The 18,517-nt window shown below is 45.3% G+C and overlaps 1 protein-coding gene across 1 annotated transcript in view; it reads right to left on the reverse strand.

Moving 5' to 3' along the window:
* Positions 1-3,465: 3,465 nt before the first annotated feature.
* LOC147627217 (Chaperone DnaJ-domain superfamily protein) overlaps positions 3,466-18,517 on the reverse strand; it is a 69,939-nt gene continuing 54,887 nt past the window's right edge. Inside the window, exons 2-7 of the mRNA XM_086815887.1 lie at positions 10,576-10,656; positions 4,624-4,661; positions 4,446-4,525; positions 4,239-4,322; positions 4,020-4,128; positions 3,466-3,862 (exon numbers count right to left, since the gene is read on the reverse strand). Coding sequence (XP_086672013.1) covers positions 3,724-3,862; positions 4,020-4,128; positions 4,239-4,322; positions 4,446-4,525; positions 4,624-4,661; positions 10,576-10,656 — 531 coding nt within the window. The 3' untranslated portion in view covers positions 3,466-3,723. The remainder of the gene's footprint in view (positions 3,863-4,019; positions 4,129-4,238; positions 4,323-4,445; positions 4,526-4,623; positions 4,662-10,575; positions 10,657-18,517) is intronic.

Raw genomic sequence — 18,517 nt, forward strand, 5'->3', positions numbered from 1 at the left:
TTTTTGCCTCGCCATCGCCTATGTATCACATATTACACCCCCATTATGGTACTGGTTGGAGCTAGACAGATCTGCATTGCATTCTTGTATACCCTACGCATATAGGTTGCATACTGAGCCTCTAGCAGTAGTGCTCCATCCATCACCCCCCCCCCCAACTAGCTCAGTACTTTCATACTTTATTTCATGTTCATTTTGTCCTTTTTTTCTCTGGACATCCAGAAGACATTGACAGTTGTACATTGATTTGTCTCATAGGTCGAGTTCGGCCTCTAGTAGACGTTAATACAGCTTTCTTTCTTTCTTTCTTTCTCTCTCTCTCTATTTTGATCGCTTCCGCCTGTGCACATTCTCACAATTTGGAATATTTCCACATGATTTGCCATCTCCAAAAGCAGAGTGGGGTTAAAAGTTTGGATATTTACCTAGTCATTTGTGAATGGTTCATTAGGCATCTTTTAGGACATTCAAAAAGGTCCAAATTAGTCCCACATTAGGTTTACATATTATTCGACATTCAAGGATCACTCACACCTATTTTCATGAAAAAATTCCGGGAGTACCTCAATCAATCAAAGAGAAGTAATCCCTATTTTCTGGCTTGATGTAAAACTATATAACAGATCTAATGTCAAGCTAATAGCTTAAAATTGGTGGAGATGTAGACTCTTATGAAAACTAAAAAGGTGTAGAGGACATTGAGAACTAAGAGACCACAAAGTTTCATTACCACTAGCATCATGTTTGATAAGATGTTGACTATATGCAGAATGAGCTCCGATCACTTATATGGAGAATTATATAACTCTAATGTACTTCAAAGGTTTTAGGGACACTTAAGAGGCATGTAATCACATATTTGTGAGCTTATTAGGGTTGATTAAGTCTCCCAATTTTTCACTTAGTTTATCTCATGTACTGTAACTATCTTTCCAAAATTATACAAGCATTTTGAGTCTTCTTCAATATTGTCCAACACTTTCTCTAGTTCAGATTGTGTTTGTGATTGATTTAATTGTTCATTTTAGTAGTTGGTTCATAAATTCAGCTAGGTTGCTATTATTCATGGTATCAAAGCAAGCCCTCAGTGTTGAGAGGGTAGAATCACTATTCCTAGCTTCTGTCCATTCCTCTACTAGTTTGAATATTGATGTGCCTCGCCGGCTTGCGCACAATCAACAGTAGCAGCCCACCCTCAAGCAAGAGTGGTTGCTGGCCCCATCATCAACATGGCCAACCAATGTGGGGGAACCATGTCCTAGAGGCACAACTCGAGGCAACAGTTCCTAAGGCAACTTGTCAAGAGCATGTATTGTAGGACATTCCTACTAAAGCCTGCACCAAGTCTCACGAGCCAAATGCTTGTAGCAAATTTATCGGGCTATCATCCTCTCTCCCAACCCATTATGGCCCCACCCTTACCCTCATCCCACAGCCTCTCACCGCTCCAGAACCTTTCTTTTGGATTCGACCCCCAAACAGATTATCTCTGCCACTTTTGTCTCTCAATCTCATCATCGACTTCCTCCCCTCCACCACCCCCCACCCTGTAATCTGCTCTCTACCTCTCACCATGGAAACGGCCCTCTCATTGCCCATGATCCATCTCAACCAGTTGTGAACCACTCCTTGTAGAGGTTCTGAGATCCTAGAGAAAATCACAGCCTCTTCCCCGATCTCGACGCTCACCCTTAAGACTCTCAATGCCCCCACTGGACTATGAGGGAATGGGACACCACCACCAAGGACTGCACCCTTCAGGACCAAGCCACTGGTTTCTCGCAGCTCTTGGGCAGCAATCTTCAAATCAGAGATGCCATTTGCCAGACTTGGCGGTCAGCACAAATGGAGCTTGAGACCTTCGATGTGGAGGTGAGAGAGGTTTGCCTCTTCATTTTCTTCCACCTCATCTTTACGGAAAAAGAGGGTGTTTACAGGTACCTTAACTGCAAGCATGTTCTTTCAGGCGATGCCACAGTTTGGGCTAGTCCTGAGTGGTCCCATGTGGCAGTGCACTAGAGAGCCTGAGGCTTTGAATGGATTGCCAATACTCCCCGTCCAACCCTGCATCCAACCCCTCGCAAGCCAAGGAGAGGCCTTCCAAATCCCGCACCCTCTTCACCTAGCTATAATGATCCTCTTCTGGAACGTTCATGTCTTGGGTGGCACCTTTAGCCACATGTGCAAGGTGATAGTTTGGGACAAGTTGAAGCCCGCCTTTATTGAGAGAAATCTTAATGTGCTCATGATCTACAAACACCATTTCATGGCAGGTCAGACCAGTCGTTGTGGAGGGAAGCTTCTCCCAAGGCGCATATAAGTAGCCATCTTCTTCCACAAATGATGGATTCTGGCACCATTCTCTTGAGCAGAGCTCAGTAGGTGATACTCTCAATTGGGAAGGACAACCTCCTCAATACTGATGTCCCCATTTGGGACAGAGATCTCACAAAACTTTGGGTCCACCTATGCCAAGGTCGCCTTTGAAATACTACCACCTATGCCAAGTACCTACTAATAAATGACATTGTCATCACACTAAGTACCAACTAATGAATGGCATCATCGTGTGCATACCAAGTATGTACCCAAAATGGGGGCAAGAAGGAAGAGGTGAGAGATCATAATTTGACTCCGCCTACAAATATTGAATAATCTTTCCCTCTTGATAATATTAAGCAAGACACACGGAAGATGAAGCCCCTGAAGAACTTGCTGGTGATTTTCTAAGTTTAGGACTGGTTCTGGACACCTCCTGGCTGTAGAAAACTGCTGGAAGGGGGTTGCAGGCAGCGGAGAAGAGTGAATGCCCATATCAGGAGCTTGGAGCAATGGGGCCCCTTCTCTAGGTGATTTTCCACCCCTACTGCAACTAAGCCAGGTCAGCCTACAATAGGACAAGGACAACAAGAAAAAATCCTTATTTACCCATTTTTGTCCTTTTCACATGCCCGGCCCCTTGCCAGTGACTGGGTGACTGATTAGGGCTGTTTGGAAATCAGGATGTCCATAGGTGGTTGAGAATTCAAATTAGCTATCCATGAGACTCCAGTCCACATCTTTGTTGTACAAGATTTCCCATTCTATGCTGCCCAAACATTGCTCCTTCAATTCCAAACCTGTCGCTCTCATGGGAAAACCCCTCAGGCCTTAATACATCCCTGTGTGCATCCATAAATCACCCTGTCACTCGTCACTCTGGAATTCTGTCCCTTTTATCGATTAGGACTCACAAATTACAATGGCTAACAACAATAACACTAATAGGCCAACTGGCAAGTAGCCCAGCAGTGTGGACTTGGAAGGAACTTGGGGAGGGGAGGTCCTGATGAGTTCAAATCCCCGCATGCCCACATTGGTTGCTTTTTGCAGCCACGAGTTGTAATGTCTTTAGGTGGGAAGACCAAACCGCCTATGCATGTGACGAACACAATTTTCATTTTATAATGATTCAGAATTACACAATTTGAAATTTAAGACCTGTATTCCTCAAAATAAACAATTATTTCTTTCAAGAGGTGTAAGGGTTCAAACTCACAACCTCTTGGGTAGGATGAGTATTGAGCTCACCACTCAGGCAAGAGCTGGGCGACAAAATAAACAAACCTTACAAGATAAAGACCCCTCTTATTGGGGTAAGCAAAAATACAGAGATTGAAATAATATTTTCTGTTCCCCAAAGTTGCGTATATTGTATACATAAACTTACAATTCAGATACAAGTCAATACCAATCGACCCACTTTGTAGATGTTTTTGCCTCTCTTTTTGAGGGGGTGTACCTCCCGTTCTCGAACTTAGCACGAGCAAGTAGGCTTTCCAAGAGAGCAGTTTCATCAGAGTGAACAGTGCCTTCCAAGGCCCTACACATTAAATAACATAAACATCACCTTTCAGCACCATTACTAGACTTACTTGTACTCAATTAATACTAAACATTAATCTATGTACAGATCCCCAACTGAAAGAGTGACTCTAACCGCCCATGTACTTCCACAAAAAATAAAGGAAAAAACAAACCTTTCAAAAACACGTTCTAGTGTTTCTCGTTGGAGTGGAGTGACATAGTAGATGCAATTTCGTGGACATTGGCCAACAGCAAGCTGTACTCCATAATCATCTGGACGACCTAGACACCACAAAGCCATTTCCAAGAGTAAAGTTCCATGACAAGATCTAGTCACATCTTCAATTATGCTGTGAAGAGATTTAAATTGAATTTGAAAGCATGGTTCTCACCTTGTGCCACAGCCCTTGCACACCCAGTGTCTCGTGCAAATCTAAAAACTGCCGGGGCCCTTTCCACACACGAATAAGGACACCCTACAACAAAAAGTATGCCTGTTAAACTGCCACCATACAGACAGCTCCTCAAAAACATGCTGCCCACACCATGGTGCAATCCTCAAACTTCATCAAAATAATCAGAAGTGGAAACATAATTACCTCTACCAATGCAGTTCAGTTCATAAACGAAAACCTCCTGTGCCTCACATTCGGGATCCTCAAAAGGATCCACACTCTTCCTGCAAAATCAAGGTCTTTGATCTCAATATTATAGTCACATCAAGATCCTCTTGCAAAGACAAGACACTTCCCATTATAAACCCTAGTGACACAATACCTCTTGGAAGCGCCTTGACCCACTCGCTTTGACAATAGCTGTCAGAAAAATGTTGAGATTAATTTAGAGATTTCCACATGAATACTACGGAAGCAACTTTTGACATGAGATTACAAACTTCTCAAGATGATTCAATTTCCAGGCACTAGAGAGAGTGCAAGTAGAGAGATGATATGGAATCTCAAGCCATGACCATGGTGTACAAGGGAAAGAGAGAGAAAGAAAGAAAGAAAGATATATTCAGCGTCTACTAAAAAGACCCAATGGGCCTATGAGACCAAAGTGATACAATAATGTCCATGGCATATCTCATCATGGAATGGAAAATAAAACAAAAAGAAAACATAAACATAGCTATCTCACTGGGGTGATACAAAACTGTCCATGAAATACTAAGAACATCGAAACATGAGAGCAGCATCAGCTCCGAGTAGATGATATACCACTCTCCAAAATATCAAGCATGGGGCTAATGAGTATGGCCGAGAGGTCTCCCTCGGCTATGTCACGTGGAAAGGTAGCTTGATGGCGATGGAGCATGTCTTGGATCTAGAGCTGATGAGGCGATCGTGGCTGATGGCCGGGGGGCTGGGGCCGTCGGGCACGCTGGAGTGCGGAGGCTTGGTCCGAGGTAACTCCTCTCGGGCGAGGTAGGTCCGGAGCATCTCGTGGAGGGTCCACAAGATCCACGATATCGGTGTCCTCCACCTCCTGGGTCTGGAAGAAACTGGTGATGGTTGGCTGGTGAGGGACAGGGGCGGGGTGGCTGGGGACAAAGCTCTCTAGAGAAGGTGTCCCTATGTCTGTGGAGCTCAAGCAAGAAGAGGCCTAGCCTCCTAGGCAACGTTGGTCCTCGAAGTCAATGATCCTGGAGAGTGGACCAAATCCCTCATGAAATAGACCGTGAAACCTCCCGCGGATCTCATAGTATACTGGGCAGCGGCATATGTAATGCTCCTCCGTCTCAACCTCTGTGTGGCGTAATCGGCAGATCCTCTCCTCTCTCGGTCTCCGTGCTGTGAGCTCCTGGCTCTGAAGATGCACTCAACTCTACCTGTCTACACTCTGAGGCGGTGGGATGAAACCCATATCTGGCCAATCACAATCCGCACGGCATGGGACATGTGAACACTCAAGTAGCCCAGCTGCTGGATGAACCCATCCTCAGTGAGAGTGAGGAGGTGATCTCTATAGAAGTGCATCTTCGTGGGGAGCTTCGGAGGTGTGATCTATGTGCAATGGGTGTAGAGGCTCAGAAGATCTAACCGGATAACCCGGTTGATATCCTCATGAGAGAGCCGGAGAAAAGGGGAGTCCAAACTATACTGAAGGGGGGGTAGGCGGTCCATGCGGAGCCCATATATTGAGAACCAAGTGGAAACTAGTGCATACCATACTCCAGAGTGGCCCTCAAGTGCTAGCTCTCTTGAGGACTCCAGGGCAAGCCTCGCGTACCTGTGGGGATCCATGTGACTAATGCGATGGAGGTATGTGCCTGTCTGGAAGAGTGCATCCACTACCATCGGGGCTGCAACAAACCTTGCCTGGATAATCTAGTGTGGGACTGATGGTTTGTTGCGGATCATACGGGAGAACATCATGACCTGGGGCCTCTCAACTTGCTGCCAATCCTCATCGGATAAATCTGGCCCCCAAAAGGCTACTCCATACATCAAGGCTGGTGTGACGAGGGTGTCAAAAAGCTAGCCCTTTGTCCTGGGCTCCTGGAAATGTGCCTGGAAGCACTGTAAGCTCATGTACTAGTCACATTGGATGTTGTGGTTGTGTATGGTTCACAGTTGGGTATACAACTTGGACTTTTACTACACCATTGCTTTGCAATGAATGTTGCTACATATACATGGCTCAGAGAGATTGGGACATTGATCTTTTGCCATATTGTACTTTTCACTTTTAGTTGGATCACATGGCTGATATCTTTACTGTATTGGGACATTGATCTTTTGCCATATTGTACTTTTCACTTTTAGTTGGATCACATGGCTGATATCTTTACTGTATTGGGCAGCCTTTGTTATCAGTGTGGTTCCGCTTTGGATGTCTTGCTGTATCACCAGAATGCAATGGAGGACGCTTGCCATTTTTCAAGAGGGGGGTATGTCATGACCCTATGAATTTGTGCAGCATAAGTGTGAGCATGGTGGTCAGTGAGCGTGATATATGTTTAAGGTTCATACTTGGGGACAAAAGGGAACTAAGGTTTATAACCCCATGTGTGGAGGGGACAAATCACAAAAGGGAACTAAGGTTTATAACCTTTATAAAAATAAAAGAACATTCCCTTTTTTCTTGGAGCATCATGGCCCCTAGGCTAATTTGGGGGACTACACTTCTTTTGGAGGGAGTCGGGCCAGCACGCTATCTCTCTCTCTTGCTTTTTGGAAGGCTGGCTGGCAGGCTGCGCTGGAACACACACAGGCACAGCTGAATCTCTCTCTCACTCTTGTTTTTTGGAGGGCTGGCCGGTGGGCTGTGCTGCTGTACATACAGGTGCAGACCAAATCTCTCTCTCTCTCTCGCTTTTGGCAAGAGGCTGGCTGTCAGGCTGCGTTGCAGTACACACACGCGCACAGGCATATTATTGTGCATCACGCTGGCAGAGCTGGACACAGAGAAGTGGACTGCAGGAGGGAGTGCAGGGCTGGACAGCAGGTTCACCCACGAGTTTCTCTCTCTCTCACGTGGAAACAGGTGTTGGACTGCTGGTGGCTGCAAGACAGGAGGGCAGGACAGAACAGAGCTTCTCTCATGCCTTCTCTCTCTTGTGAAAAGTGACACAAGGACTGTAAGTTTCTCTCTCTTTGTGAGCAGGTGGGACTGCAGGAAGTGTAAAACTGAGTCTCTCTTTTCACTGGCTCGTGACTATTTCGGAGTTGTTTCTTTGGCCCTTTGTGAGAGGAAGGGTTTGGCAGTTTGAAGGGTGGAAACAGGGCAAGTTTTTGGACTGATTTGGAAGAGTTTGTGGACTGTTTCATGGCTGAGTTTGTGGCTATGTGCATGGGCCATTTAGATGCATATTCAAGGCCTCATGGATGCACTGTCTTGGCAGATTAGAGGAGATAACAGTGTCTTGTTTTTGGGACACAAAGCTGTGTGTAACCTCTATGCTAAGAGGTCCAGAGGATTGGCAGATTGGACATGCAAACATACAAGCCATGAATGGCCATGATGTACTCAATTAAACTTTTCCATTGAATTTGAATAAAGAAATACCAAAAGGGGCGCCAAGCTTTGGGGCCAACAGGTGTCATTCTTCTTCTCGTGTTAGAGCACTCTAGCTCCCAAATATTTGTTTTATTTGCTGGATTACAACTAGTTTGGGTGACTGCTAGTCTACCGCACTTTGGTTTCTACCAGAGGCCAGTTTCAGCCTCTGTATGACAAAGCTCGCATATCCTGTCCTCTAGCGCAACTGCACCCAATCCATATCTGGTTGTCTCCACTCTCAACCGATGGTGCGGATCTGTCCAATCACACATCGCACCCCAAATGACAATGTGTGTCCATGTAGCACCAGCATATGATGAAACCGATTAGCCTGGAAGACTCCACTCGCTGCATAATGGCGTCGCCTCGAATACTAGGAATAGATATCATGTGAGGCACAAAATCCGGTGAGGCAACACAGATGTGGAGAGATGGAATCCCGGCTGCTCGTGCGAGGGCCGAGGGAGCGGTGCAGAGGGATTCCATCACTCTCCCGATGGCACCACCAATCACTGGGAGAAGAGGAAGGTATTCCTTCCGGAGGCCTAGAAAGCAGATTGTCACGGGAAAGCCTGAAACTCCAGCTAATGGGTCGCAGCCGGGTCAAAGCCACACTGCCACTGTGCAAAGAAGGCATGGGCCGTATGCAATGCAACGTGGCTCAGCTCCATGACAAGATTAGACGCCGCTGGTGAGTCGAACTCAACCTGGTAGTAGTCGCGCCCCAAAGGATGACTATCTATGATGTTCGCTGGCGTACCTAGAAGGCTAGCCTAAAGAAGATCTCTGAGTTGGCCACGCACGGGGCGGCTACCGACAATCTTGCATACCAGAGTGGAGGCCTCTAGGGATGCGACAGTCATAGCGAGAAGCTGCAGATCCGCTTCGGAAAACGAAAGGCAGGTAACGGCGGCCTCGGTCAGGGGAAACGGAGCGGCTGCCATGGAGTCCTCCTGGGGGGCAAAGACCAAAAGAGGCTGAAACTTGCCAAGAAAATGAAGAAATGCCCATAACCTAAGGGCACTGCCGGAGGAACAAGGAAGGGCTAGAGATGGCGGCGAAGAAAGGAAAGGAAGGGGCAGGGCGGGGGCGGGGGGGAAACGGAAGAAGAAGAAAGAAAGAAAGAAAAAAGAAGAAAGAAACAAAGAAAAAGAAAAAAGAAAAAAGAAAAAAAGAAGGTAGAAGGAAGGAAGAAAGAAAAAGAAACAAAGAAACAAAGAAACAAAGAAACAAAGAAAAAGAAAAAAGAAAAAGAGAAAAAGAAACAAAGAAACAAAGAAACAAAAAAAAAAAGAAAAAAGAAAGAAAAAGAAAAAGAAAAACGAAAGAAAGAAAAAAGAACGAAAAAAAGAAAAAAGAAGAAAGAAAGAAAGAAAAAGAAAAAAAGAAAAAAGAAAAAGAACGAAAAAGAAAAACGAAGAAAAAAAACGGGCACAGAAAGAAAGCAGGGGGGGGTGCGTGCAGAAGGAAGAGGCAGAAAAGGGGGGGACGCAGGTGGGCAGGGGCAGAAAAGAGGGGGGCTGCAGTCGGGCAGGGCAGGGGCGCCACAGAACAGGGGGAGAAGAGCGAAGGGCTATGCAGTAGGCGAAGGGGGGGGGGGGGGGGGGCAGGCGGAGGAGCTAAGACAGGGAGACGCCGGCAGCGACGTGGATCAGGAGGGGAGGGAGCGCAGCTCTTCCAACGACCGTTGTCTTTCTCTTTTGTTGAATCTTGTTCTATGTCAAAATCTTGTTGTTTCCCTTCCAATAGATTTTAACATCCAAAAGGTGTTCAGAACCAACAAACATTATGCAGGTCTGCAGAATGTTTGTTGGATCCCCCTTCCAATAGATTTTACATCCAAAAGGTGTTCAGAACCAACAAACATTCTGCAGGTCTGCAGGGTCTTCATCTTCAGCCATGTCTGCATCTCGAAGAAGTATGCAGTCAATTTCCCCACTCTGACCTGTTTGCCATAGAGAGCACGAGGTTCAATTTCAGCCTTTGACTTTCGAATTTTTTTTCTCATATCAATAAAGAAAACACTCTGCAAAGGGGTGAGAACAAATGGCTATCTTCCGGCCCTCGGGCCATCACTAAGTGTGTAAATCTGTATTCAGTGTTTTTTTTGCTTCCGAAAACATCACATTAAGCTTCCACAAAGGTACTTAACGAGACCTAAGAAAAGACTTGAGAGAAACACATTTCCAAGTTTTTGTTTAATTGAAAAAACATTACAAAAGTTAATGAAGGAGCTCTATTGGTGCTATTTAGGCCAGACAGCATGCAAAAGATTCAATTTCTCCTCCTCCATGTTGCTATGATCTAGTGAAGGCACTGGAATCTTGTCTGCCGCATTTTGGGCTAAATCTGGTGTAAGTCTGGCTGCAGTGCTGTGTGTTTAAGGGCTGCAATAGAAGCTGATGTAATGAATGCACAAAGGGGGCTGTCTGAGCAGCCAAAAGTCCTCTTCCTAGAGCTGGTCAGCCTTTCAAAGTGCATCATGACCAGCATTTATGGTAGAATTCTTCCTTTTATGAGCTGGCCCTTGGACAGGCCTTCCGCACTTGATTGTAAGAAACAACGCCTAAATTAAGCTGAACTAATAGCTATGAAGTCAATCCCTGGCTCAAAAAAAAACAAAAAAGAAGAGTGTAGCTCAAGTGAGTGATGGCTCGAGTAGAACAAAAGAATTTGTATTCAGAAAATTAGAGAATGCAAGAAAAAGGCTCGTTGCTTTCAAACCTCATAGGCTTCTATTAACCTCTGTGTTATTAGAACTGCATCCTCTTGACCCTTGTAAACATCGGGATGATATTCTTTGACCTGAAACAAGCTGTGAAATTATCATGAGACTAACCGCACATTGGAGTCATAGGAAATATTATCACTAATGCAGCACACATGCCGTCATAATACAAAGTCATATCATCTATCACCAGCAACATAACGCAATATTATCAAAATTTAAATCCAAGCTTCACACAAAACATCCCTCTGTTGCCTAGGGTTAGCAGACCAGCTACTATGGAGGATGATGGAACTCCATGGTGTATGTGCAGAAGCGACAGGGAGTGTGCAATGTAACAAACTGAAAGCTGATGATTGCTGTATATTTTGAACTTCATAAGGTACAATGCTTTTATAGGCAGAATGCCTTATCTTTCTCAATATTCTACTCATTGGGGTAGTGACACTTGGCTATAGCAATGACATCACTGTTGTAACTTGCAGCGGAATTATGCGTAGATGTAGAATCCTCTCACACAAAGTCTCACACTGCCTTCTTTATCTTGAGTTTCGTGAGTCTTTAGCAATCCACTTTATCACTTCGCACTTTAAGAGATGAGAGAGAGAGATAGAGACCTATACACCTTATTGGGTCCCAAATTACCCAGGAGTATTTGCTTTATTACTTTGAAGAGAATGACTGACTTGGGACTGTAGATAAGCCAAACGCAAGACCTTTGGAAGACCAAGAATTGGGCTGGCTGTACACGGCTGTAGAAGCACCAATGATGTCCAATCTCAAGGCCAATGCACTCTTCCAAGGGGCTGTAGGAAGGCTGCAAACTGTGGCTGAGAGATGGGCTGTTTTTGGGACTGTTCTAGGCTGTGAATATGCAAGATGAATGCATGAATATGCTGCATTTACCTTCACCCGGAAGCATGGAGCAAACAATGATGTATGCGTATGCTGAAATCTTCTGTAGGCTGAGAAACGCAAGGGACTGAAGTGCTTCTTCCTTGGCTGATTGTTGATGATGTGTTTTATGCTGCTGAATGCTTCTATGCTTCAAGCGATGATGATCCAAAGGGCTCAATGCTGAATCGTTGATGCTTGAATGCTGAGATGATTGATGAGATGCAAAGCGATGGTATTTATATGGAGTATATGGCTGGTCGGCTGGCTATGGAGCTGGCCGACTGCGTATTAAATGCTACACCACTTGTAATAATGTGTTATATGCTGACTAATATGATAAAAATGCTGAATAATGCTAATAATGTTGAATAAAGTTCTAAGACTTCTGCAATGGTTTACATGCACATGGGGATGAATGCTATGCAAATGCAAACCATGATCTGATGCAAGCCCTAAGGCTTCTACTGACTCTACATGCATGAATGATTCTCTTCAAGTGGGTTAAGGGACTTGACTGATTGACTCACAGAAATAACCTACGTAGCTCATGCCTAACATATCCTAGACTGAGGATTACAATGGGGCCACGGCATACAACACTTTCATATCCTAAAGGGTCCTACTGCTATACAATGATACACTGATGATGAGCCATCTTGTCACCATGCACTACAGTGCACAGTGCATGTGACATTCCTACTTAGCTTGGAGGTAGGTCTGTTAGGCAACTTCAACTTCATAGAGACATCACTTAGCTTCTTAACTATAGGAAAAGATCCAAAACTACTGAAAGAAAGCTTGGAACAACGTTTGCCCACTTGTTTCAATCTCTGTTTCATTATGTGCAAATAGACCCAATCCCCTTCCTTGAAGTGGACATCTCGTCTAGACTTATTTGCATGTCTATGAACTGAATAATGGCCAGACTCAAAATCAGGGGCGAAACTGTATCGAGTACCAGACTCTGCGGAATTGACATGCTCATCATTCACGCTATCCAAGTCTCTTCCATAGATTTTGAGAATGGGAATCCTGCATGGGCTGGATGCTAGTCTTTCCACTAAGAGCATCTGCCACGGGGTTATGCTAACCAGGGATGTACTTGATCATTTCGCCAAATTGTTGGAAGATCTGACTCCTTCTGGCCTGCCAATCACTCCACTAGGCACTTGGCATCGTTGAGAGCCACTAAAGTGCTTGGTGGTCTGTTTTAAATGTGAAAACTCATCCATTAAGAATAGGCTTCAAATGTTTGAGTGTTGTGATCACTAACTGCTTTTCTAGCTTGCCCTTGAAAGTCTTGGAAAGACAATAGGGCAACTTGCTAGGAGGTTCTATCCCAAGGACCAAATCGATATGATGATCCTCGAGACGAGAGGGGGGGAGACTAGGTGGAAGATCGTCCGTAAGCAAAATATCTGAATGAGAAAGGAGATCTACTAATTGAGGGACTGAAGAAGAAGATGAGACAGTTGTTATCAATGAGATAGAAGCTGTTTGAGCATGAAGATAACTCAATGCTCCTTCCGCTCCCTTGCGGATAGCTCATCAGGCCTGAAGATAAGAAATCATAGGTATGCCAAGAATGCTCCTATCCCCACGAATCATGACAGGCTCAAGCAAACCTTTACAGATAGTAAAAGTGTCCTGCCCCTAATTGGGAATGGGTTCATTATGGCGAAACCACTAGATTCCTAAGATCATGTCACACCCCAAAAGCGGCGATACAATGAAATCGCGCTGAAATGAGACCTTTTGAACCTAAAAAGGAAACTGCTGTGCCTTTTGAGATACTGCCCATGTCAAATAAGCACAGTTACATGCAACGGCAACGGCAACGGCAACGGCCCAAAACTAGGAAACAGAAACAGCTAGGAAACGGTGGATGTATGATACATAATATAAAAATAATGAGAAAATTAATAACTAGGGAAAGGTTTGAGGAGCACACCATCATAATTTGAAATAAATAGTGAGCAAAATTTGTAGAAAATCACTAAGCAAGCACTAGATGAGACAAATCAATGGGTGATTTTTTATTGCAGACTAGGAAACAGAGAAACGAAAACGGTGACTCTCGAGAAACGGTGTTTCCGCGTTTCCGAGCAGGGAAACGGCCGTTGCTTGTTACCATGCAAATAAGACTATAAACTGACGACCCTTGGCAGAGCCATAAGGTCAGATCAGGCTTTTTGATGGGACTGCAACCTCACCCTCCTACTTAGCATCAAACACCATGGATGACATGGGATGCATAGAAGGTAAGAGCTGAACTGCATTTGCGGTAGCAGGCGGTTCTCGAGGAGCGGAAGATACTCTGGCAACTGTGGCAAAAGGCTCTTTGGAGGCTTGCTCCACTTGCCATTTCTGACAATCCTTACCATGCCCAATGGTATAACAGTAAAAACATCGGTTTTCTGACTAGTACTTCCTTTGCTCCTCTGGAGGTAGATAGCCTCCAATGATGCCTGCTTTAGCCTTTCCTGAGGGGTTTTCTTAGGCTTGGATTCCTTACTCCCTAAAATAGAGCTAGAACTGTTGTCTGTCTTAGCGTCTTTAGAAGACGAAATACCCTTTCGTGGCTGGGTTTTGGTACTAGACTGCGGTTGTTTTGGTTTTCCTTCGTTCATCCTCATTTCTTCATTTTGAGCGAGAGTCAAAGCCCAGTCATATGTGTTAGGTTCAAAGTTGCAAACTGTGAACCAAATGTTAGGATCCAATCCACAAATGAATTGACCCATCTTGGCCCGCTCAAATAACCCTAACTGTTGTGCTGAAGTGATAACCTTTTCTCAAAAACTGAAGCATGGATGACCCGTTCTGTTTGAGTCCATAGAACTCATCTCCCAAGTTGGTCAAAGACTGGGGAGGGAGAAATTTGGTCTTTAGGTCATGGACGAAGATATCCCAACGAAAAGCTCACACCTGTGGTCTGGTTTGTATGTAAAGTAGACCAATGCTACCACCAAGTGAGTGCCTTACCCATAAGGTGGGGAGCCGCTACGTGGACTTTATCTTGAGGATTTGTTAGCTTTGCCAAAGAAAAATATGCATTAAACTGATGAATAAATTGATTGATAGCTAAATGATCACACTTACAATCATACTTACTAGAATTTGGTTAAGTTCTAATGACGGTCGTTGATGTCGCGGGGGTATGGCTGGTGGCACCTATGGGTGGAGAAACTGAAGAGAGGGTGTGTTGAAATTGCAGATGAATGGCCTCCTTTTCCTGCTTGTGTTCGAGTATCATTTTCTCTCGATCGAGCTCTTGTTGGTGCTCCTGAGCTGTGAGGTCAGCTTGACGCCGGTCTTCTTCAAGCCTGCATTGAGCTTCCTCATAGTCCCATCTATCTGCTTTTTCTTGTTGTTTTTTGGCGGCTTCTTCAGCTTTTTCTTCCCACCATCTAGCCTCATCCTCTCATCTTTGTTGTTCCATCTGAAAGAAAAGAGAGATGAAGTCGAGAGTAGCTGGTGGAGTGGGTTTTGTTGACATAGCCTCCAAGAGTTGGAGACGCTCCAGAAGAAGTTGATTTTGTGCTCGGAGTAGAGCTATGGTATCTGCTGTTGGTGGAAGAGCATGGTCTCCTTCCAGGGAGACATCTTCCTACTGATGTGTACTCTCCACATTTTCCTGAAGTCAATGGTCGTGCTGGAGCGAAGTTTGACCATCCAAGGATGCTCACGCTAGGATGTGGTGTGTGTGGACAAGCTAAATCTGATACCAATGTAACATGTGTTAGAATTGTGCATCTCAATGTATTTATGGGGTTTGCCTATTTTATGGGCTTTTATCATTTTCTCCTATTTTTAGTAAGCCGTGGACAATCGGCCTGTTTCTAAAGACAGTCCAACAAAAAAACTTCTTGCTTGTATGAGAAGCCAGATGCAAACCCTAAGGCTTCTACTGACTCTACATGCACGAATGATTCTCTTCAAGTGGATTAAGAGACTTGACTGACTAACTGACACTCTAAGGCTGAGGAATGACCTACGTAGCTTGTGCCTGACATATCCTGAACTGAGGATTACAATGGGACCACGGCATACAACATTTTTATATCCTAAAGGATCCAATTGCTGTACAATGATGCACTGATGATGAGCCGTCTTCTCACCATGCACACTAGTGCAGAGTGCATGTGACAACTTCTTACACACACACACACATAAGTGGTTATAATAAGCACTTCTTCACAATTGCACACATTCACCTTTAAGAGGTGTTCACACACACACACTCATAGGGAGTGTTCTCACAAACTAAAGCTCTAAACCCCCCCTCGGATGTGAAGTTGGAGATGCTAGGATGGCCCTCAATAGTCCCTGTCCTCCAATACTAGCAAAGAAACACCACATGTTCCCCGCAACTAGCTCAAAGGCTCATGAACATGGCTCAAAAGCTCATGTAGCATGGCTCAGTCTGAAAGACTCACAGGTCACATCTTGCTTAGAGAGACAACAGACAACTTACACCAGCACATCAAAGCAACAACATCCGTAGGATCCAAATGCCTGAGGTTGAGGACACTTCGGCAACATTGGGTCAGTTTTCAACCTCGGAAGATCACCCTCTTTTTGTGGTTGCTGGCACATAGGAGTTTGGCGGTTGGCACGTGGTTGGCCATTGGCGGCAGACCAACAGCATGTCCGAGATGTGGCCATCCCCAGGAGTCTTAGTGCCATTGTCTTTGGAATTGCCCGAAGGCTCAGCAGGTTTGGCAACGGATTCTCTGCATCTTCACTCTAGACACGGCCTCTTTCCGTACAATCATATGGGGCACTGTCTTAGGCCACTGAGGCCAAGGCTGTCATGGCTTATGAGAAGGAAGGTGGGGGGCTAGCCCTTCAGGTCTCTCACCTTCATATTTCGACAGTACCATTCCCAACCCCATCTACTAGTCACTGGACTCCTGGTTCGTGCCAAAGATGGGAGATTTGTAGTAGCATTGCTGCATGGAATATCTAGAGAGCCCGATGCAACGAAGCCATCGAAGGCACCAACACTCCACCTGCGGAGTCCATCGAGAGCGTCTGGCTCGGTATCATTCATACCCTCCACGGCCAGTGGGGGAAACTTCAGGGTGGTTTTGACCGTATGCAGAAGCGTCGCGAAGCCTTCGTGAAGCTCTGGTTACCTGTTCCTTTTCTCACAGATAGTGGTGGTGAGCCCACTTGGCACTACAAAGCACCTGTATGGTTATTCCCTCCCCCACCCCTTGGATGAGATAGCCTTCTCTTCATAGAGTGGCTAGCCCAGAGGAGAAGTGCATCCTTCCCCCCTTTTCTATTCTTTGGTCCTCGCTCCGTACATGGAGGCAATTTGTATCTAGCCTTTGGAGGCTTCTTTTGGTACCTAATAGAAGGATCTTGTTTCCAGAAAAAAAAAACAAGTAGATAAGCTAGAAGGTTTCAAGGTAGTGTAGGAGCATCAGAAGCATGTATGAAAGGCATTCGTGGGAGAGAAAGGAAGGAAAGTGAGTAATGGGCACTGAAGTCAGGCTATAGAGGAGGTGATTGTGAGAAAACAATATTTTTCCCAGCCCTAAAAAAGGTATTTTTATGGGTATTTTATGATTTATTTGGGATTTTTTGTCTTGGCTACTGGCCTACACCTTTTAGGCTGACCGATCAGCACCCCCCCACCCCTCATTATATATAGCCTTGCCTAGCCTAATATGATGCTGGATATGGCTGTAAGGAGTCATTATCCGTGAGAGAAGGTTGGGATTCTGAGGTAGCCCTCGTCTTATTGTCACACCTCGAAAGAGGTTACCTTTGGTTTAAGCGGCAGTGAGCGTGCGGAAAGACTTCATGGCCCTCCTGTCAGTGTAGGGGCACTGTTGCACCCTTGCAGTCTATTCAGTATCATACTTGGGAAACTGGTAGAGAGCGAATCCAGGGCATGGAAAATTCTTTTCTTTTTGAAAAGCTGAAAGATACATTATGGCCAGCCAGTCTGATCATTCTGTGGAGGACTCTTATCACCCGTATTCGCCGCGTGCGGGAAGAAGATAGAGACAGGGATCATGTTGGGGCTTTGGCGGGTAACAATCCACCGTTATCTGCCAGGACTGAGGATCAGCAGGATATTGATGCCTTGATGAATGAGCTTGAAGAGCTCCGTGCTTTGCAAAGAGATCCTGATATACAGAGGGTCATAGAATCAAAGTCTCATGTCAAGACTGATGTGGTCACTTTTGATGCAATTGCCCGACAGATGGGAATCGACAAACCTCGAGAGTTGGCTGTTGCTTATCTAAAAAGCCCTGGCGAAGTTGTTTCCGATGATCAGGGTCTTCACACAGCAGCCTCACAAGCTATCCCGTGAAGGGAATTCCGATGATGTTGTGGGAGGGCATGCAAACCGCACCAGTGATGTAAGAGGGCATGCAACCCAAGCAAGTGATGTAAGTGGGCATGTAGCCCGAGCAAGTGTTTTGAGGGGGCTTGCAGTCCATGCAACTGATTTGAGGGGGCATGCAGCCCAAGGAGATGATGAGGGGTTTTCAACCCATTTGAGAGATGCAGAAGATCTTCATGCATTGTCGGTGGTATCTCCACCTTCTAGGTATGCTCCTGCTCCTAGAGTTCCATCCAGAGTGGAGGGTGTTACGCGGGAAATCAGCCCTAGAACTGGGCATCATCGCCAACGTAGGCATGACGAGGAGGAGGATGTATTAGAGCGTCGGGATGCCCGTCATGGCAAGAAGGCCAAAGAGTTCAAATCAGGGGACAAGCACATTAAATTCGAGAGCTATAATGGAAAGTTGGATACTACCAAGGCACTTGCTTTCGTAAAGCAATTTGAAATAGCCTTTTGCATTGAGGAATTTACTGAGAAATCTATGCTAGGCATGTGGGTATGCATCTTAAAGACCGACTCCAGCGGTGTTGTCGATCACTCCACTGTGCACTTGGCATTGTCTGAATCCAGCGTAATGCCTAATGGTCAGTGCGAACCTCAAAGTCACGGCCATAAAGAAAATGTTTCCAATGTTTCAAGGCCTGTATAACTACTAGGAGTTCACGATCATAGAC

Source organism: Cibotium barometz, chromosome 21 (genome assembly GCF_041138505.1).
Source record: "Cibotium barometz isolate CiBa-2024 chromosome 21, ASM4113850v1, whole genome shotgun sequence".
In the NCBI taxonomy this organism is placed as follows: Eukaryota; Viridiplantae; Streptophyta; class Polypodiopsida; order Cyatheales; family Cibotiaceae; genus Cibotium; species Cibotium barometz.